The sequence below is a fragment of the Schistocerca nitens genome, chromosome 1, assembly GCF_023898315.1.
Source record: "Schistocerca nitens isolate TAMUIC-IGC-003100 chromosome 1, iqSchNite1.1, whole genome shotgun sequence".
Lineage (NCBI taxonomy): Eukaryota > Metazoa > Arthropoda > Insecta > Orthoptera > Acrididae > Schistocerca > Schistocerca nitens.
Genome location: NC_064614.1, coordinates 991,606,584 through 991,629,872, shown reverse-complemented (window position 1 = coordinate 991,629,872; position 23,289 = coordinate 991,606,584). Strand labels below are relative to the sequence as shown.

Sequence of the window (23,289 nt, the reverse complement as noted above, 5' to 3'; positions counted from 1 at the left end):
CTCACCCGCACCCAACCAAACACAACTGATGCCTCTTATTAAGCTGCTCACTAGGGTTATTTTCAGCAGTGCTCAGAACAAAAAATAGTTGATGATGCCAGTCTCTCACTGCTAGGGTATTCTCAATTTATTCAAATACCAGAATGTTCTTCTGCACTGATGGTGTGTATGGAACAGCCATATTGTGTCTTTGTACTACACATTGACACATCTAATGTCAGAGATCAATTGAACGATAATGCCAACAGTAAGAAATTTAACAATATGTCCTTTTAATCTTGATAGTATTTTCCTTTCACAAAATGACTTCCAAGAGAAGTGAATTTTGCCTGTTTGAAACAGGTGTTCTCCCAATTACATTCCATATGTTCAACAACCCCCCCTGAACCATGGACCTTGACATTGACGTTGGTGGGGAGGCATGCGTACCTCAGCCATACAGATAGCGTACCGTAGGTGCAACCACAATGGAGGGGTATCTGTTGAGAGGTCAGACAAATGTGTGGTTTCTGAAGAGGGGCAGCAGTCTTTTCAGTAGTTGCAGGGGCAACAGTCTGGATGATTGACTGATCTGGGCTAGTAACACTAACCAAAATGGCCTTGCTGTTGTGGTACTGCGAACGGCTGAAAGCAAGGCGAAGCTATAGCCGTCATTTATCCCGAGGACATGCAGCTTTAATGTATTGTTAAATGATAATGGCGTCCTCTTGGGTAAAATATTCCGGAGGTAAAATAGTCCCCCATTCGGATCTCTGGGCAGGGACTACTCAGGAGGACGTTGTTATCAGGAGAAAGAAAACTGGTGTTCTATGGATCAGTGCTTGGAATGTCAGGTCCCTTAATCGGCCAGGTAGGTTAGAAAACTTAAAAAGGGAAATGGATAGGTTAAAGTTAGATATAGTGGGAATTAGTTAAGTTCGGTGGCAGGAGGAACAAGACTTTTGGTCAGGTGACTACAGGGTTATAAATACAAAATCAAATAGGAGTAATGCAGGAGTAGGTTTAATAATGAATAGGAAAATAGGAAAATTGGAATGCGGGTAAGCTACTACAAACAGCATAGTGAACACATTATTGTGGCCAAGATAGATATGAAGCCCACGCCTACGACAGTCACATATGCGAACTAGCTCGCAGATGACAAGGAGATTGATGAAATGTTATTCAGATAGTGAAGGGAGATGAAAATTTAATAGTCATGGGTGACTGGAACTAGACAGTAGAAAAAGGAAGAGAAGGAAACGTAGTAGGTGAATATGGAATGGAAGTAAGGAATGAAAGAGGAAGCCGACTGGTAGAATTTTATACAGAGCATAACTTAATCATAGTTAACACTTGGTACAAGAATCATAAAAGAAGGTTGTATACATGGAAGAAGCCTGGAGATACTAGAAGGTCTCAGATAGATTATATAATGGTGAGACAGAGATTCAGGAACCAGGTTTTAAATTGTAAGACATTTCCAGGGGCAACCGCAATCTATTGGTTATGAACTGTAGATTAAAACTGAAGAAACTGCAAAAAGGTGGGAATTTAAGGAGATGGGACCTGGATAACAAAGAACCAGAGGTTGTATAGAGCTTCAGGTAGAACATTAGGGAATGTTTGACATGTATGGGGGGAAAGAAATACAGTAGGAGAAGAATGAGTAGCTTTGAGAGATTAAATAGTGAAGATAGCAGAGGATCAAGTAGGTACAAAGAAGAGGGCTAATAGAAATACTTGGGTAAAAGAAGAGATATTGAATTTAATCGATGAAAGGAGAAAATATAAAAATGCAGTAAAAGAAACAGGCAAAAAGGAATACAAACATCTCAAAAATGAGATCGACAGGAAGTGCAAAATGGCTAAGCAGGGATGGCTAGACGACAAATGTAAGGATGTAGAGGTGCATATTATTACGGGTAAGATAGATACCGCCTACAGGAAAATTAAAGAGACCTTTGGAGAAAAAAGAACCACCTGCATGAATATCAGGGGCTCAGATGGAAACACAGTTCTAAGCAAAGAAGGGAAAGCAGAAAGGTGGAAGGAGTATATAGAGGGTCTATACAAGGGCGACGTTCTAGAGGACAATATTACAGAAATGGAAGAGAATGTAGAGAAGATGAAATAGGAGATATGATACTGTGTGAAGAGTTTGACAGAGCACTGAAAGACCTGAGTCGAAACAAGGCCCCACAAGTAGACAACATTCCATTAGAACTACTGACAGCCTTGGGAGAGCCAGGCCTAACAGAACTTTACCATCTAGTGAGAAAGATATACGAGACAGGCGAAATGCCTCAGGGCTTCAAGAAGAATATAGTAATTCCAATCCCAAAGAGAGCAGGTGTTGACAGATGCGAAAATTACCGAACTATCAGTTAAATAAGCCATGGCTGCAAAATACTAACACGAATTCTTTACAGACGAATGGAAAAACAGGTAGAAGCTGACCCCGGGGAAGATCAGTTTGGATTCCGTACAAATGTTGGAACACGTGGGACAATACCGACCCTATTACTAATCTTAGAAAATAGATTAAGGAAAGGCAAACTTACGTCTCTAGCATTTGTAGACTTAGAGAAAGCATATGACAATGTTGAGTGGAATACACTCTTTCAAATTCTGAAGGTGGTAGGGGTCAAATACAGGGAGCGAAAGGATATTTACAATTTGTACAGAAACCAGATGGCAGTTATAAGAGTCGAGGGGCATGAAAGGGAAGCAGCGGTTGGGAAGGGAGTGAGACAGGGTTGTAGCCTATCCCCGATGTTATTCAATCTGTATATTGAGCAAGTAGTAAACGAAACAAAAGAAAAATTTGGAGTAGGAATTAAAATGAATTAAAATCCATGGAGGAGGAAAAAAACTTTGAGGTTCGCTGATTATATTGTACTTATGTCAGAGACAGCAAAGGATCTGGAAGAGCAGTTGAACGGAATGGACAGTGTCTTGAAAGGAGGATATAAGATGAACATCAACAAAAGCAAAACGAGGATAATGGAATATAGTCCAATTAAATCGGGTGATGCTGAGGGGATTAGATTAGGAAATGAGACACTTAAAGTAGTAAAGGAGTTTTGCCATCTGGGGAGCAAAATAACTGATGATGGTCGAAGTAGAGAAGATATAAAATGTAGACTGGCAATGGCAAGGAAAGCGTTTCTGAAGAAGAGAAATTTGTTAACATCGAGTATAGATTTAAGTGTCAGGAAGTCTTTTCTGAAGGTATTTGTATAAAGCGTAGCCATGTATGGAAGTGAAAAATGGACAATAAACAGTTTATAGAATTTTTCGAAATGAGGTGCTACAAAAGAATGCTGAAATTCAGATGGGTAGATCACGTAACAAATGAGGAGGTACTGAACAGAATTGGAGAGAAGAGAAATTTGTGGCACAACTTGGCTAGAAGAAGGGTTGGTAGGGCATATTCTGAGGCATCAAGGGATCACCACTTTATTATTGGAGGGCAGCGTTTATTGGAGGGCAGCGTGGAGGGTAAAAATCAGAGGGAGACCAAGAGATGAATACACTAAACAGATTCAGAAGGATGTATGTTGCAGTAGGTACTGGGAGATGAAGAAGCTTGTACAGGATAGGATAGCATGGGGAGCTGCATCAAACCAGTATCAGGACTGAAGACCACAACAACAACAACAACAACAACAACAACAACATGTTCAACAAAGGCACTCTGGCAACGTATCAGTTGTAATGCATAAACAGCAGTAGTTTACAAAAAAATTCTAGTGGATTATGAAGTATTTTCTGCAAACTATGTGTAAAATATATGAGAAATTTTAACACACATCAGTGGTGTAAGGTAATCACAAGGTTATAAATTACAAACAATTCAAGGATGGAATAACCACAATATGAAAATGATAGGCTGTTACTCACCAAACTGGCACTGCGTCGCAGGCAGACACAATGAAAAGGACTGCAAAAAATATTAAGCTTTCAGACAAAGCTCGACTCAGTTGGGCCCCAATGCCCAGAGACAAATGGACATGGATGTGTGATTTGTACTTCAGAAGCAGAAATCGCGCATGCAGAAGCATCCCCCCCCCCTTCCCACACACATACATGTGACCATAGATAGGCTACAAATTTGCTTAGTTGAAAGATGATTTACACAAAATTAAAATCTAAGAACAAAACTGATGAACAACAAGTACATATCACTGAGCAATCTCTCAGGTCTATACTCCACTAAAATGTAAATTTATGAAAAATGCAGACTTGGATATAATTAATTGTATGAGTAATTACTACTGACGAAGGAAAATATGGAACATATATTCAGAATACATTCTTGATTGAAGATGACTAGCTTGTGAAAGTTTTGCAATGTACAATCAAATATCATCTTACTGGGTTTACCTAGTTGCTTTAATGACAAATGGAAACTCTCATATGTTAAAATTATGTGGTTCACTGCTAGGCTAACAATTAGCAACACTAGCTACATCAGGATGGAATTAATCATGACACCAAGAGCTTAATACCACAAAGATTTCAAAATACTTTCATACAATGCACAGCGTTTCATTACCTATTTGTCATTTGCAATTCACTTCTCCAAAGCTGGCATTGTCCTTACTCTAAATAAACTTTTGTCATCTTGAAGTGGCAGGTATTTCTTTGTCTGCTGGCAAGGTAAGTAATGATACCTAGTTGGAGGCAGGTAAGAATTTCAATCTATAATGAGTAATGAAATACTTGTAAAATTTCCACTTAAAAGAAAAATTTAATAAGCAATAGGAAATGTGCTGACCTTCAATAAAGGATCAGCATTCTCAAGAAACCATCCAGCTACAGCATGCCCTGCTTCATGATATGCAACGGTCTTCTTCTCTTCAGGCTGAAGGACATTAGTTTTTTTCTCCATTCCCGCTACAACTCTCTCAATAGCTTGTTCAAAGTTTTTCATTGATATAGATTCACTCAGATCACGAGCAGCAATCAACGCAGCCTCATTACAAACATTAGCAATGTCGGCACCTATTTTAGAACAATAAACTGTTAGACAATTAAAAATAAAATTTACACAGTAAGGAAGAATGTGGTTGAATATGTTTAATTAACCCTTTCACTGCCACACACACACACACACAGCCTGCATTCTTCACTGAGAGATGGTATTCTGGCTGCTATGAAATACTTATCAAATTTTAAGAAACCTATTTGGTGAAAAAAAAAAATTGACTTTAGCACATTTTACAGTGTGATATCTTTGTTCAATAAAGGGCACTTTCTTCTTCTCATTTGTCATAATTACTGTGCTGCATCAAATTAAGTAAAAAACATTACACGAGATTATAAAAATTTTGCATAGGTAAAAATGTAGTGTGTAAACTTAGCGTATGGTTGAAGGTAAGATATTTAAATTTTATTTAAAACCGAGAGTACAGAAAAATCTAATTTCGTTCTCAGGTTATTGGTTTTTATGTCCAGTGGACATACCATTTCATCCCTTCACATCAGGAAGTATGCCGTCTCAACAATTGTCATAATTTATAAGCAATTCAAGAAATCCAAACAAGGCTTTTTATAAATGATAGCACGCAAAGAGGCACATATGTTTTACCAAAAATACTTGAAACTTTTTTATTCGTAGATATATGGAAGTAATTCGTCCACAGCAGTGAGAGGTTGGCACAACGAGACACATGTACATGTCAAAAGCACTTTAAGAAAAACCCAGTGGCCGCATTTAAATACATCCTCAGCACCTGGAGAGCAGCAGGACACGATGTGTTAACCTGTCGGCAGCTGTCAAAGGATTAATGTAAGAGATGCACTAGACATATCATTGGGGTCATGATGTTTAATGGGATCATACTTTAAAAACTTATTGTTCAATCACTCCTTTGTGGCAGTTAAAAGAATTACAGGTAACTATGTTATTCAATTCTTAAACTGTCAAACTGCAACAAAATACCTACTTACCAGTAAAACCTGGTGTTAAGGCTGCCATTTTCCTTGCCAGATCCGTCTTGTCTAAACTAGTTTTTAAAGGCTGTAAATGTACTTTAAATATTGATGCTCTTCCTTTAATGTCTGGAGCAGGAACAAATATCTGTCTGTCAAATCTACCAGGTCGCAACAATGCTTTGTCTAGTATATCAACACGATTTGTTGCAGCGAGCACAACCACATTAGTAGTTGTATTAAATCCTGTAGACAATTAGAGAAAAAAAGTATGAATGGTATGACAATGACGATCTGCTACTAGATGTCGATTGAGGTTGTAAATCCATTAAAGATACAAGTTACAATGACACTGAGTATATGCTTAACAGAATATTTAAATATTTTCTCCTAATTAATCTCAAGTTTTAAGATAACATGAACACATTTTCTGATGCAACAGCCAAAGGCAAAAGGTAAACCATGCAGGCTGGTTATCTTAACACAAGTCTCAGAGGCACACGATACTGGAGGAGGGACGTAGTCAATTAGAAGTCAACAGAAGAAGGGGATTAGCTCACTAAAGGTAGTTACCTGAACTGGAGCATCGCCATTTGCTTACCAAGTCAGACCTTTCCACTGGATGGCAGTGGAGTTCTGTACACAAGATTTATGGAAAAAATTTTAGGTGATTTCAATTATTGGTGGCCACAGATTCAGCTTGTCGGCCACTGTATCCAGCAAGAGCCAAGTTTTTTGTGACCAATTAAGGTTACGATAAATCTGAGCACACTTTTATTCATTACGATGAGACCAGCTCAATACTCCACAACAACATGTATGACGGAAACTCTCAGAGTTATATGGTGTTTAGGACTAAATATGCCATTACATCAATAAAATTTAATTACTAAAATAAAATCGAATAATGGGGAATGGGGATGTGATAACAACAGGATGGAAAGGATACATTGGATATGAGAAGCACTGAGTTGCAGAAAAAAAAAAGGCCCTCATTTGGGCCCCAGCGTTTGGAAACAGTGGACATTGTGTGTGTGTGTGTGTGTGGGTGTGTGTGTGGACGCGCACGTGCAATTTTTTTGGAAGGACTCTGTCGAAAAGATTAATATTTTAGCAGTCTTTTTCATTGTGCCTGTGTCTCAACTTATCTTTTAGATGGTGAGTCATAATCTATCCTTTCCATATTGTTATACTTTAGTTATTGTTACAGTCATACAGTTATGGAGATGTACCATATGCCAAATGATACTGCCAACACATACATCTGACCAAAATAGCTCGACAGTTCGTTAAATGGTTCAAACACATACAGTTTACTTTTCAAATTCATCCAGAACGTCATAATTCAGAAATGTACATATAATAAAATAACAGAACAATGTAAATACACACGTTATCTATCTTCCTATGTACAATGATTACAGAAAAGCACACAAAACGTCACTTCAAAATGACTGGACATATTAAGCAGTAGAATAATATCCAAGTGTTTTCTTCGTTTGATGTGTTTTTGATAGATTTACTGTGATTTTGTGATTAAAAGAGAACTAGCAGATGTAGAATTGACAGGAAGGCATCAAAATAACCAGCATGGAAAGAAGAAAAATCCAATAATCTTAATATAATGATCATCTACATTTAAATAAGTGGATCTTTTTTAAATTTTACACTGGCTAGTAGATGTAAATTAGCAGTGGGGAGGAAATAAGTCTATTTAGGGCTGTGTGTTATGTGCTTCATGTTCTGACATTGCCTGTTCTTGGAGGAGGAAACATTGCGCCAATGGCAGCAAAGGTTTGGCCTTGAAATGTAAAAAAAAAACTGCAATATGAGACATGTAGTAGAGCTTTTCGAGCATATCATAGTGCTGTTTTGGACTGACTCAGAGAATCACACGTATATACTGGATGCATATTTTCGATAGAGATGGACCTTATATAGGCAACAGACTAATGTTGCACGGGATATTGCATTCTTAATGGGCGATTTGGACTTTAGTCACATATGGTGCTAGTATACTGCACTAGCAGGCCATGGACTCCAGCTGTTGCAGAGCTGATCAAAGCAACATTATGTCAGGTGGAGCAATACCACAGCCTATTTCCACGTTGCAGGCCAGGGGCCAGTGCTTGCAGTACCACTGACACAGCAGAGAAGGTGGGGCTGACCACAAATGACAGGTCAGTTGCCACATCTTTTGGCTGCCATATTGTTTTCTGTGCGCATGATTTGAAGTGGGGGTTCGGCAAGACAGGTAGGCACCAAACCTGAAAATACCCATATTTTTTAGCCAAAGGCAAAGCAGTCTGGCAGCGCCTACTACATCGGAAGGTCCACACCAGCCAATGAAGCAACATCATTCTGCCACCACAAGATTTGGGCTCCACCACAGACAAGTTGACTCCTGGTTTTAAATGCTTTCCTATTCGGGCTGGCTTCAGCCACAGCTGAACTTCTGCCCGGAAGGGCAGGCATTTGTGATCAGGCTAGTGCAGTCATCCATCCAGTTGTACCTGCGCATGCAAACTGACACTGTATACCTCTCGCAGGGGCAGACACCATCACCGAGGACTGTGTCCCAGCTTCCGCATCTAAATGTGCGCTCTGTCCTGAGCTGCGAAATCAGTGTCCGGAATTGAAGTGGCTCATGGTCACACATAAGATGTCTGTCTATCTATCGCTTGAGCCTTTTCCTGCAGTTAACGCAGGGTCAGCCATAGTTAATCGGATTTGGCATTTTAATGTTTAAGGGGTGGCCAGATGCCCTTCCTGCCCCCACCCCGTACCCCCTGGGATGGAATTAGTGTACCCCAACTGTATGCGTCGAGTGTAATCCATGTAATAGTGCGAAAGTGTTGAAATGTATGCGAGTTGTGTAACTGAGGCGGAAGATGGGGAGCAGCCAGGTATTCACCTAGCGGGATGTGGAAAACCGCCTAAAAACCACATACAGGCTAGCCGGCACATCGGCCCTCGTCGTTAATCCGCTGGGCGGATTCGATCCGGGGCCAGCACGCCTACCCAAGTCCAGGAAGCAGCGCGTTAACGCTCTCGGCTACCCCGGCAAGTGGTCACACATAAGATGTAATCCAGGGTATTTAAAAAAGAATGACCTGATTTCAAAACTCCATATTTACTGATGGAAACATACTACAAACACAGGTTGGACTGCAAAATACTATGCGATTACAAATGCTATGTGTATCCACCAGCAGCAGAATGACAACCTCTAGATGACAGCTCAATTTGTCAAACTTCACACAGGGTATCTGCTTTTACAGAATTTATGGCGGCTCTGATTCCTTTCTTCACTACTTCTATGCCATGAGGTAAAGGGGAGATGAACACACTTCCCTTCACATACCTCCCCCCGTGAACCATGGACCCTGCCGTTGGTGGGGAGGCTTGTGTGCCTCAGCGATACAGATAGCCGTACCGTAGGTGCAACCACAACGGAGGGGTATCTGTTGAGAGGCCAGACAAACGTGTGGTTCCTGAAGAGGGGCAGCAACCTTTTCAGTAGCTGCAGGGGCAACAGTCTCGATGATTGACTGATCTGGGCTTGTAACACTAACCAAAATGGCCTTGCTGTGCTGGTACTAGGAACGGCTGATAGCAAGGGGATAGGTTAAAGTTAAATATAGTGGGAATTAGTTAAGTTCGGTGGCAGGAGGAACAAGACTTTTGGTCAGGTGAACACAGAATTATAAATACAAAATCAAATAGGGGTAATGCAGGAGTAGGTTTAATAACGAATAAAAAAAATAGGAGTGCGGGTAAGCAACTACAAACAGCATAGTGAACACATTATTGTGGACAAGATAGACATGAAGCCCATGCCTACTACAGTAGTACAAGTTTATATGCCAACATGCACTGCAGATGACGAAGAAATTGAAGAAATGTATGATGAAATCAAAGAAATTATTCAGATAGTGAAGGGAGACAAAAATTTAATAGTCATGGGTGACTGGAATTCGGTAGTAGGAAAGGGGAGAGAAAGAAACGTAGTAGGTGAATATGGATTGGGGCTAAGAAATTAAAGAGGAAGACGCCTGGTAGAATTTTGCTCAGAACACAACTTAATCGTAGCTAACACTTGGTTCAAGAACCATGAAAGAAGGCTGTATACATGGAAGAAGCCTCGAGGTACTGACAGGCTTCAAATAGATTATATAATGGTAAGACAGAGATTTAGGAACCAGGTTCTAAATTGTACGACATTTCCAGGGGCAGATGTGGACTCTGACCACAATCTATTGGTTATGGACTGCAGATTAAAATTGAAGAAACTGCAAAAAAAGGTGGGAATTTAAGGAGATGGGATCTGGATAAACTGACTAAACCAGAGGTTGTACAGAGTTTCAGGGAGAGCATAAGGGAAAAATTGACAGGAATGGGGGAAAGAAATACAGTAGAAGAAGAATGGGTAGCTTTGAGGGATGAAGTAGTGAAGGCAGCAGAGGATCAAGTAGGTAAACAGACGAGGGCTAGAAGAAATCCTTGGGTAACAGAAGAAATATTGAATTTAATTGATGAAAGGAGAAAATATAAAAATGCAGTAAATGAAGCAGGCAAAAAGGAATACAAACGTCTCAAAAATGAGATCGACAGGAAGTGCAAAATGGCTAAGCAGGGATGGCTAGAGGACAAATGTAAGGATGTAGAGGCTTACCTCACTAGGGGTAAGATAGATACTGCCTACAGGAAAATTAAAGAGACCTTTGGAGATAAGAGAACCACTTGTATGAATGTCGAGAGCTCGGATGGCAACCCAGTTCTGAGCAAAGAAGGGAAGGCAGAAAGGTGGAAGGAGTATATAGAGGGTCTATACAAGGGTGATGTACTTGAGGACAATATTATAGAAATCGAAGAGAATGTAGATGAAGATGAAATGGGAGATCCGATACTGCGTGAAGAGTTTGACAGAGCACTGAAAGACCTGAGTCGAAACAAGGCCCCACAAGTAGACAACATTCCATTAGAACTACTGATAGCCTTGGGAGAGCCAGTCCTGACAAAACTCTACCATCTGGTGAGCAAGATGTATGAGACAGGCAAAATACCCTCAGACTTCAAGAAGAATATAATAATTCCAATCCCAAAGAAAGCAGGTGTTGACAGATGTGAAAATTACCGAACTTTCAGTTTAATAAGTCACAGCTGCAAAATACTAACACGAGTTCTTTACAGACGAATGGAAAAACTGGTAGAAGCCGACATTGGGGAAGATCAGTTTGGATTCCGTAGAAATATGGGAACACGTGAGGCAATACTGACCTTACGACTTATCTTAGAAGAAAGATTAAGAAAAGGCAAACCTAGCTTTCTAGCATTTGTAGACTTAGAGAAAGCTTTTGACGATGTTGACTGGAATACTCTCTCCCAAATTCTGAAGGTGGCAGGGGTAAAATACAGGGAGCAGAAGGCTATTTACAATTTGTACAGAAACCAGATGGCAGTTATAAGAGTCGAGGGACATGAAAGGGAAGCAGTGGTTGGAAAGGGAGTGAGACAGGGTTGTAGCCTCTCCCCGATGTTATTCAATCAGTATATTGAGCAAGCAGTAAAGGAAACAAAAGAGAAATTCGGAGTAGGTATTAAAATCCATGGAGAAGAAATAAAAACTTTGAGGTTCGCCGATGACATTGTAATTCTGTCAGAGACAGCAAAGGACTTGGAAGGGCAGTTGAATGGAATGGACAGTGTCTTGAAAGGAGGATATAAGATGAACATCAACAAAAGCAAAACGAGGATAATGGAATGTAGTCAAATTAAATCGAGTGATGCTGAGGGAATTAGATTAGGAAATGAGACAATTAAAGTAGTAAAGGAGTTTTGCTTTTTGGGGAGCAAAATAACCGATGATGGTCGAAGTAGTGAGGATATAAAATGTAGACTGGCAATGGCAAGGAAAGCGTTTCTGAAGAAGAGAAGTTTGTTAACATCGAGTATAGATTTAATTGTCAGGAAGTCGTTTCTGAAAGTATTTGTATGGAGTGTAGCCATGTATGGAAATGAAACATGGACGATAAATAGTTTGGACAAGAAGACAATAGAAGCTTTTGAAATGTGGTGCTACAGAAGAATGCTGAAGATTAGATGGGTAGATCACATAACTAATGAGGAGGTACTGAATAGAATTGGGGAGAAGAGGAATTTGAGGCACAACTTGACGAGAAGAAGGGACCGGTTGGTAGGACATGTTCTGAGTTATCAAGGGATCACAAATTTAGCACTGCAGGGCAGCGTGGAGGGTAAAAATCGTAGAGGGAGACCAAGAGATGAATACACTAAGCAGATTCAGAAGGATGTAGGTTGCAGTAAGTACTGGGAGATGAAGAAGCTTGCTCAGGATAGAGTAGCATGGAGAGCTGCATCAAACCAGTCTCAGGACTGAAGACCACAACAACCCATGGAAAATAATAATAATGATAATAATAATAATGCCTACCAACAATATACAAAATATTAACTTCAGTCAATACACAGAAATTAATGACACATACAACACAGAACAAAATTATAAATTAAGAACAAAAAGGCTGTTGCAAAGGAGCATGAGGTTGTAAAGAGCAACTGATAGTAGATGCAGAGGTGACATATCAAGCTAAAACTAAACAAAGGTCACTACACTACGCATACATTGATTACCAAAAACTTTTGATAGTGTAACCCACTCATGGTTACTACAAATATTGGAAATATACCAAGTAGATCCTAAATTGATACAGTTCCTAAACATAGTAATGAAAAATTGGAAAACCACACTTAATATCCAAACAAATTCAAATAATATCACATCACAGCCAATACACATTAAGCGTGGAATATACCAAGGAGACTCATTAAGTCCTTTCTGGTTCTGCCTTGCTCTGAACCCACTATCCAACATGCTAAATAATACAAATTATGGATACAATATTACTGGAACATACCCACACAAAATCACACATTTGCTATACATGGATGATCTAAAACTACTGGCAGCAACAAATCAACAACTCAACCAATTACTAAAGATAACAGAAGCATTCAGCAATGATATAAATATGGCTTTTGGAACAGACAAATGTAAGAAAAATAGCATAGTCAAGGAAAAACACACTAAACAAGAAGATTACATATTGGATAACCACAGCGACTGCATAGAAGCAATGGAAAAAACAGATACCTATAAATATCTAGGATACAGACAAAAAATAGGAATAGATAATACAAATATTAAAGAAGAACCAAAAGAAAAATATAGACAAAGACTAACAAAAATACTGAAAACAGAATTGACAGCAAGAAACAAGACAAAAGTTGTAAATACTTATGCTATACCAATATTGACCTACTCATTTGGAGTAGTGAAATGGAGTAACACAGACCTAGAAGCACTCAATACACTTACACGATCACAATGCCACAAATATAGAATACATCACATACATTCAGCAACAGAAAGATTCACATTAAGCAGAAAGGAAGAAGGAGATTTATTGACATAAAAAACCTAAATTATGGACAGGTAGACAATTTAAGAAAATTCTTTCTAGAACGCGCAGAAATTAGCAAAATACACAAAGCAATCACTCATATAAATACATCGGCTACACCACTGCAATTTCATAACCACCTCTACAACCCTTTAGATCACATAACATCAACAGATACGAAGAAAGTAAATTGGAAAAAGAAAACACTACATGGCAAGCACCCGTATCATCTAACACAGCCACACATTGATGAAGACGCATCCAACACATGGCTAAGAAAAGGCAATATATACAGTGAGACGGAAGGATTCATGATTGCAATACAGGATCAAACAATAAACACCAGATATTACAGCAAGCATATTATTAAAGATCCCAATACCACAACAGATAAATGCAGATTTTGCAAACAACAAATAGAAACAGTAGATCACATCACAAGCGGGTGTACAATACTAGCAAATACAGAATACCCCAGAAGACATGACAATGTAGCAAAAATAATACATCAACAGCTTGCCTTACAACATAAACTCAGCACTTTCCCACATACAAGTATGCACCACAAAATGTACTGGAGAATGATGAATACAAATTATACTGGAATAGAACCATTATAACAGATAAAACAACACCACATAACAAACCTGACATCATACTCACCAATAAAAAGAAGAAATTAACACAACTAATCGAAATATCCATACCCAATACAACAAATATACAAAAGAAAACAGGAGAAAAAATTGAAAAATACATCCAACTGGCTGAGGATTCCTCAAGGACATGTGGCATCAGGATAAAGTTGACATTATACCAATTATACTATCAACTACAGGAGTCATACCACACAATATCCACCCGTACATCAATGCAATACAAAGTTCCTAAATGCAATATAACACATACCGTACAGTTAAAAGGAAGTCACACTTGATCAAGGTCCGCGTCACTTTCCATTTTTGACCAGACATAACGTCCGAGAAAAGAAAGAAATAATAATAATAATAATAATAATAATAATAATAATAATAATATCGCATGGGGTCACTATCTGGAGATCTTTGAGAGCAAGAATGCAGGGCAGTGTCTCGGGCACCATATCCAGTATTGAGGAAGGTGTCATTGAGAAATTGATGTACATTGTCTTGCCTGTGTTGTGGAGTTCCATCTGGTTGCAAAATGAAGTTGTCATAGTCCTCCTGAAGTTGTGGAAAATGCCAATTCTGCAGCATTTTTGGATAGTTCATTGCGGCCACTACGGTGTTCTTAATTTTTTTTTTAAAGGAGGGTGGGGTGGGGGGGGGGGAGTGTGTGTGTGTGTGTGTGTGTGTGTGTGTGTTGTCATGAAATGTTACTTCATCACTGAAAATGAACTGTGATAAAAGTGTATTGTCTTCCAGGACCTCTAGCAGAGATTGCTGAAGTCAAGCCATTTCCTTTTATCACCAACCCAAAGAGCTTGCACCATTTGTAGTCTGGATCTGTTGGTAGGACATGTTTTGAGGCATCAAGGGATCACAAATTTAGCATTGGAGGGCAGTGTGGAGGGTAAAAATCGTAGAGGGAGACCAAGAGATGAATACACTAAGCAGATTCAGAAGGATGTAGGTTGCAGTAGGTACTGGGAGGAAGAAGCTTGCACAGGATAGAGTAGCATGGAGAGCTGCATCAAACCAGTCTCAGGACTGAAGACCACCACAACAACAACAACAACAACAACAACAACAACAATGGTTCAAAGACCAAATGACACTTTAACACTCTCCAGGCACTACCAGTTCTCTCCCTGCACGACGAGTAGACTTCCGTGAACTCTAACATCTGCTGAGTTCTTTCTACCACGTCTTCATAAGTGTGAGGTCAATCTGTACTCTTACCTTTGCACAAGCATCCTGCCTCTTCAAATTGGTGATACTAACAACGAATGTTTTTGGGTGCATGCAGATCAGTGCCAAAATAGCGACGAAAAGCACACCGGACCAAAATCACCGACTCATTCTTTGTAAACTGCAGCACACAAAATGCCTTCTGTTGAGCAGATGCTGTCTTACTTCTGACCGACTGCAAACTGAGGAGACACACTGACTGACATCTAACAACAAACTCTAGGCCATGCCTATTCAAACAGCACACATTTCCTTGCCGACACGTCCCATGTTTCATAATTATTACTGTCCAAAATCAGGCCAACCTTTTGGAAACACACTGTGTATTATTCTATGAATGTGAGTGGATATTTTTCTAGTGTTTTATTACACTTGGTTGTGCATTGGGGATAAAAGTTCCATAACAACAGAGTCTGGGATCTACATCCACATTAATCTACATTTACACTCCGCAAACCACATAATGGTGTGTGGCAGAGGGCACTTTACGTGCCACTGTCATTACCTCACTTTCCTGTTCCAGTCGCGTATGGTTCGTGGGAAGAATGAGTGCCAGAAAGCCTCCGTGCGCGCTCGAATCTCTCTAATTTTACATTCGTGATCTCCACAGGAGGCATAAGTAGGAGGAAGCAATATATTCGATACCTCATCCAGAAACACACCCTCTCAAAACCTGGACAGCAAGCTACACAGCTATCTGGGGTGTGTATGGAAAGGAGGTGATTTGGTCATTAATAAATCCTGGCAGAGATGCGTATGCAAGTGGTTCTTATGAAAGAAGGTGGGCTATCACCTTTGCCATTAGCAGATTCAGTCACTGCTAGTTTGATTACTCCCTGTACCGACAAGCCAAATTGTTATGTATTGTCCTCCTTGGATGATCTGGAGACAGCACAAAGGTTTGATTTTGATCAAACAATCAACTGTTACAAATGACTAAGTTGTGATTGACGGGATACGCACAAGTGCTGTGAAGTATGAAGAGTTGAATAACACACTGTCATTTGAGCATTCTGGAGAAGGGCACAAGCAACTATATAGTAAAAAGAATACTGAAAGGATTTTTCAGAAGCAATTGAGTGGAATGTCTCAGAAGTACAGATGTCAGTAGAAACTTTCCATAATGCGATAAGAAAAGTCAATGTGCATTGTGACGAATTAACAGGATGCGGTGAAGTGAATACGATTATCTTTCAGGAAGCAGAGTACAGGGCTCTAGACACTTTCCTGAGAGTCCTCCCACCCAACACGTCAGGGAGGATTCGAGCACGTACCCTGAATGATCTGAACCTGCTAATAGGAAAGCTATGGAGAAAGAGGAGATGTAACGACAGGGATGCGCAACAGATGAGGTATTTAATCTATTGACAAAGTGTTAAAGGTGTAGGTGTGAGGGCATGTCCAGTGGCAGTGTTGTCAGCCACAATGTCAAATGTGGTGTGGTTGGTTACCAGCAGTGTTTTATGTAGAAGCAAGGCAGGGGGGGGGGGGGGGGGAGAATGGACAGGTCAGGGGTTAATCACAAATGGGGAACACCAAGTTTGCCAGATGGCATTACCATAAAATTTAAATTCTGCAGAAATGTGTGCAGAGGTTGAGTGTGGGATGGTAGGTATTGTAAGTGGTAAGAAGCATAATTTTTTGTTAGACACAGTACTGTTCAAGCACACAGGAATACATGTGTCCATGACAAGTCTGGATCTCATAACCAGGAAATGGTTAAACCCATCACATTACACGTTTCGTGGGGTGGGCGATAGTGGCGTGAAGTCACTGGGTTCAGCTATGTTAAATTTTCAGCTTGGGGTGGGATAATTTAAGGAATGCATGAAAGTGATGCCTCATGTAAGTGAAGGTTACATTACAATCATAGGGCTTTCTGTTCAAGCATCATGACAAAACTGACATTTAACTCTAGGAACTCTAGGACACAATGTTCCAACTGGGTATAAACTATCACCAGTGAAATACTGTTGCAAGGTTCATCTATCTTGAGCGACATGCCACTTAAATTGCAAACAAGGTCACTAAGGCTTAATTCACACAATATAGTGACAAAAGGCATTGGGAGGCTATTTTACACAAGTATGGCCAGAACTACCTGTTACCATGTCACCTGTGCCAGAGCCACTAGAGGAGAACGATGTATTGGACGCAACACGATATTTCGTACGAAGAAGTATTGTACGCATACAAGAAATGGATGCTGAAAGAATTGTGCCCATCAGTTTGGATAACTTTGGTAATGATGAGGTGAAGCTATCAAAAGCAGTTTGGATAACTTTGGTAATGATGAGGTGAAGCTATCAAAAGGATTGTTGATAGCAAGTGTAGACGTTTCAAACAAAGCTGATATGGGTGCATCACGTGTAGGCAATAATCATATGCAATCTGCTGCTGCTACAACTGCATCACATATGGAGGTAGAACACGAGAGAGAGAGAGAGAGAGAGAGAGAGAGAGAGAGAGAGAGAGAGAGAGAGAGAGAGCGCCAGTCAAGGATCTATTTAAACCCCTGGGCCAACTGCCCCTAATGCAACAATGAATTTCAATAGGAACAGCACCTGTATATTGTGACACCATGTTGTATACCTCAACATTTATAGCCTATGTGGAGGACCTCATTAACCAAAAACTGAATGATAAAGGAGAGCACTAGCCCTTGGGGAGCACCCACTGTCTACACACAAAAAGTTGGCAGATGGAACAAAAAAGTATAGATTGTCACTACCGGCACCTGAATAGTAAAACACAGATGAACATCCAATACCAAACATTATGGAAACCCTTAACAGATTGGGGGCAGTACCAGCATTTCTCTTATGACAGATTTGAGGAGTGGGGACCATCAACTGGAGGTGGCTACACAGGACCAGCAAAAAACTGCATTTTCAGTCCCTTGTGGTCATTACCAGTATCAGCAAATGACATATGAATTGGAAAATGCACCACCCACTTTTCAGCAGTTGGTGAATGGAGTACTGAGGGTTTGTAAACCTCAGTAACGTATGGTGTACCTTAACGATACAACTGTGGTGTCAAGGGATATGAAGGAACATTTATGGCAGTTGAAGGAAGTGTTTAAGGGCTTATGGGTAAAATCCACCAAAGTTAATGCAAACAGTGTAGAACTTTCCTCCGACTTCTCAGACAAGTAAGGAGTTACAATCTCTCTTGAGGCTGACCAATTACTAGGGAAAATTTGTGAAAAGGTTTGCAGACATTGCATGGCAATTTACCAATTACTTAAAAAAGTGTAATATTTCAGTGGGTAACAGAGTGTAGAGCCACATTTGAAAAACTGAATGGGGTTTAAGCCTCACAGCAGATGAACAAGGCTGATAAAAATTACTCCACAAGAGAGTTCTTCAAGCAGGCTTACAAGGGGAGTGTTTGAAGAGTCAATGAGTTTGACTTTGAAGTAGCCCATAAACTAGGCAGGAAGCATGGAAAAACAGATGAACTGAGCAGGGAGGTTATGGTAGTATGAGCACTGGGTCACGGCCCTGTGGAATGGCAGACACTGCAGGCACTGACGTAAACAGCAAGCTGTTTATGACTCAGCCGCAGTTCACTGTGCAAATCATGTTGCTATGTAGGTCGAGATTAGGGCCACACATAGTAGTACCTGGGAGAAGTATTGAAGGAGGTGCACAGTTATATGCTACCTGGAAATCGGGGTCATAAGGTGATGGATTGACGAATGGCAGGCATTGCTGGTGGAGGACAAGGGAAGGAGATGTAGACAAGTATGTAAAAGAGTTGTGTACCGTGAGCACAGCAAATGGATCTGAGCCATCAGCAAGTACTGCTTCTACAAAGGTTGGTGGAAGCAACCAAACCTTTTGAAATGATATGAATGAACATTTTATGACCTTTTAGCCAGAAGCTGGAGGGAAATAGTTACCTTCTGATTATTATTGATCATTTTTCACCATACATTGCGTGGTCACCATTCCGAACCAACATGCGACTGCAGTGCCACAGGTCATGGTGATTAACTGGTTGTTAAAGTCTGGTGTCCCTGAAATGTTTACCACTGACCAAGGTACTAACTTCACGCTGGACTTTATGAAGCAGCTGTGACACTTGCTATGAGTTTGAAAAGAAAGGATAGCCATTGGACCCACGAGCGAATGGTAGAACTGAGAGAGTAGAGTGTACTATTGGTAGGATGCTGAGCTACTATGTTAACAGCCACCCTAATGATTGGTATGTTTATTTACTGTGTGTTTTGGCAGCATGTAATTCCAAGGCTCACAACAACACTGGACTTTGCCATTTCATATAGTCAAGCCAAAGATTAGGAGGAACGGAGAGTCTGTTCAGAATTTCATAGACACATTAAAGAGGGCAAAACACTAGAGCACTGGAGCAACAGGAATAGCTAGGGAAACATGCACAAAAGCTGCCAGATTGCATGGTGGGGGAAAGGATGATGATATGAAGTTGATATATCCCAAAGGGTGAGACCAAGAAATTTATTAAGTGGTACCGGGGGGGGGGGGGGGGGGGGCATACCAAGTGATTGAGAGAATGTCACTAGTAAATGTCAAACAACAATCACCAATTTTAATGAATATAGTTCATGCCTGACACTCATGACTGTTTCAACGTGCCCCGGATTCATTGCTGCAAATATCAGCAGCAACCGTTATGCAAAATGCTTGAAACGATAGAATGAGAATCAAAAGTATGTTGCATCATCTACATGCAAGATCCCAGAAGTAAGAATGAAGGATGTAGAGTACCATGGAAAGTTTGTTTAGCCGAAGTTTTATGTAAGATTATTTAGTGGGGATTTTAACATTACCTAAGGTGTTCTTATGGAAATAGTAAGGTGGACAGCCTGTAACAGTTGCACGGTGTAATGTCAGTGGTAAAAAAAGGAGCAATACCTTTTGTTGGTGTAATTATTGTTGCTTTACATCAGCGTTTTTGTATTACCTGTTCACGCGACAAATTTTGTGAGGTAACGTTGGGTCTTTCAAAAGGGGGGGAGGGAGAGGGGGGAATAATTACAGCTTGCTTTCCCCAGGTTGCTGCAATTCAGACAAAGGGGGTCAAGGACATCCTAATCCTGGCAGTACTAAAACTCTTCACTGAGAGTTGAGTAGGAGCATTGTGGGACTAGCAATAGGAAAGTGGAGTGCTATTCACCTGGCAAGAAGAAATTGTAATTAGTCACTGATGGACTTTGAGGCTGATGCATAAAACATAGGAGATGGGGAATGAGGAGCAGAGGTTGGAGAAAACATTTTCAAAATTGTGACACAGAGAGGACAGGCAGGAATGTCTGGAGAAAGATAGGGAAATACCACAGATTGCGTATGTCCTACAAGTGATGAGGACAACTGCACAAAGCAGTTAACGCAGCACATCATATCCTGCAAAGGCGCAAGAGGCGACAGTTGAATGCTGGGGAGGAAGATATTAAAAATAGTATTTGGGACTGATGATGACAATGATATCCAAGATCTGAATGGCACTATGGGGAGGAATTCCATAACTGTCAGAGAATGAGTGGCAATATGCCCAACCCGGGTGATCAAGAATTGCAATGATACAAGGAAGATTCTGTTGTTCTTAGGTGAGAAGGATGGCCAATGGTGCTCACGGGGCAGCCTGGAACCACAACACTATTTCCAAAAAGAGGGGCTAAACTGCATCTACTCTGTGTACGAAGAAGTAGTAGTAGCAGCAGCAGCAGCAGCAGCAGCAGCAGCAGTAGAATTGCTATGAGCACAAGGGAGACTTAGAGGGTAATGGGATTAGTGCTACACACCAGCAGGTTGCTGAACTACAGGACAAATTGTGACAGTGTGTCCGACATTCCACTTGTCGGGCATTGTTCCAGGAATCATCGGGATAAACATAACTCAGTCAGTTGTAATGGTTGGAAAACCGTTAAGAGGTACTCCCAGCATAGAACCTGACCTATCTCACTAGTACTCTGCAACTCGACCTCATCCTTCCCCTGAAGCAACTCACAGCAACCCAGGACAGACAAATTTTCTGCATATCAGATGCTGCAGCATGTACTGTAATAGTGGGGTAACCGATTTATGGTCATGAGCATGAGCATCAAAATACCAGGCCCTTAATAGCTGTAACTTTATTCCGTGCAGTCATTATCTACCTTAGGTGGGGAGCCGCCCACCCATGTGACCCTCTTTGTGCACCAATGTGACCCCGGTACACCAGACACCAGGAGATTGGACTACCTGTCAAGCACAGTATGTGATTAATTGAGAAACTCTATGTTACAAGCATTTGTAAGAGAGGAAGAGTCTACCAGTGTTATTTTAGTTTTTTCTATGGTTATTGCAACTAGAGCTGTGTGCATACATGATCAAGATTATTCACTCAATGACATGCAGATTTTTCCTTGCACTAAAGTACACTGATGGGATTAATGATGTAGAACTCTAAACGATTTTTCTGTGTAGTAATTAATATTGGACGAAGTAGTAATTAATATTGGACGAAGAAGTAATTAATATTGGACGAAGAAGTAATTAATATTGGACGAAGACAGTTTACAGCACATGGAGCAAATTACCAAAGGTCTGTGGATTAGGAGGAGTCCGTGTAACACTTTATTCTGTAATACTGCAGGGAGTCTTAAGACAATTTACTGTTAATGGATATTCCATATAAGAGAAGAATTTGGTAGCATTACTTTATCAGTTGATATGAAATTTCAGGTCAAGTGTAAATGAAAGCCAGTGGGCTAGTGTTTTAGGCAAACTACATAGTCTGTGAACCTTGTGGTCCTGACTGTGCTTAGGGAGAATATACTGTACACCATTATTAGTGTGGAAATATATGCTGAGCCTTAGCAGAATTACCCAGAGTTCAGATCCACGGACAGGATCTACCCCGAGGGGAGAGGTAAGCTAGCACCATCGCTATTGTTTGACACCATGGAGCGAAATAGTAGAGCTGCCGTGGCTCTCTCCCCCTAATGTGGACTTGTTATCTTCCAGATGATGGGCCATGTTTTGGTTCACTTTAGACGGAGTTGAACTTGTGCCTTTGAGGGCAGCTGTTTGTGACTGGGATGATGCAGCTGCCAATCCACCTGTACTTGTGCAGGCAAACTGACACTATACACCTCTGCTCGGAGGGTGGACACCACCATGGGGGATAGGGGGATTTTTCTTCTGCTGCAAGAAATCATGGTGGGCTTCCACATCTGCAGATGTGTCTTGCTCTGAATTGTGGAATAGGGACAGGACTGCACAGGTGCTTCTGCAGGTGTCCCATGTCAGCATTCTGCTCCAGCTGTCTGTTGCCTCAACACAACCAGCCTCTCTCTCGTCAGCACATGCCAATAGGCATTGAGCCAGCTCTGGACAATATTCTGACATCAATCTATGACCTCAACTCAACCTTGCCACTGTAATGACAACACACACCCTGGTCCTCTATAATATGAACACCGATGCAGGTAAAATTCTACAGGCACAGTCCATATCAATTCAGACAGGCTAGGAAAAAATCTTACCTTCATAGTCTCAGATGTTATTGAATTTAGCATATGTTAAAATGAAGTGCTAAGTAAGGAATACATATTTTTTTGTTTTCTCCAAAAAAATTTCTGCTCCGAGATGCAGGCTCCAAAGATGACACAGCACATACCATTTTGAAGATGAAAATTTTGGAAAAAAATTTAGACTGCTGTATCTCTGGATCAGTTCAAGATATTTTGTTGTTTTTCTTTACTTGAAAGCTAATTGCATTATGATAAAATGCAAATCAATAAAATTTTGATGTTTTTCCTTTTGAATAGTACCATACAGTTCCACATTCCCTGATAATGAGAGCTTCCACTTTTAGGTTGAACAGGTTTTATAAACAACTGAAATTTTTTCCATACACTAAACCTGTTTTATTACCACATTATCACATAAGGGATCACAAATTTAGCATTGGAGGGCAGCGTCGAGGGTAAAAATCGTAGAGGAAGACCAAGAGATCAATACACTAAGCAG

At 40.4% G+C, this 23,289-nt stretch overlaps 1 protein-coding gene across 1 annotated transcript in view; it reads right to left on the bottom strand.

Moving 5' to 3' along the window:
* LOC126195210 (AFG3-like protein 2) overlaps positions 1-23,289 on the bottom strand; it is a 150,643-nt gene that overhangs the window by 31,477 nt on the left and 95,877 nt on the right. Inside the window, exons 10-11 of the mRNA XM_049933730.1 lie at positions 5,938-6,165; positions 4,763-4,989 (exon numbers count right to left, since the gene is read on the bottom strand). Coding sequence (XP_049789687.1) covers positions 4,763-4,989; positions 5,938-6,165 — 455 coding nt within the window. The remainder of the gene's footprint in view (positions 1-4,762; positions 4,990-5,937; positions 6,166-23,289) is intronic.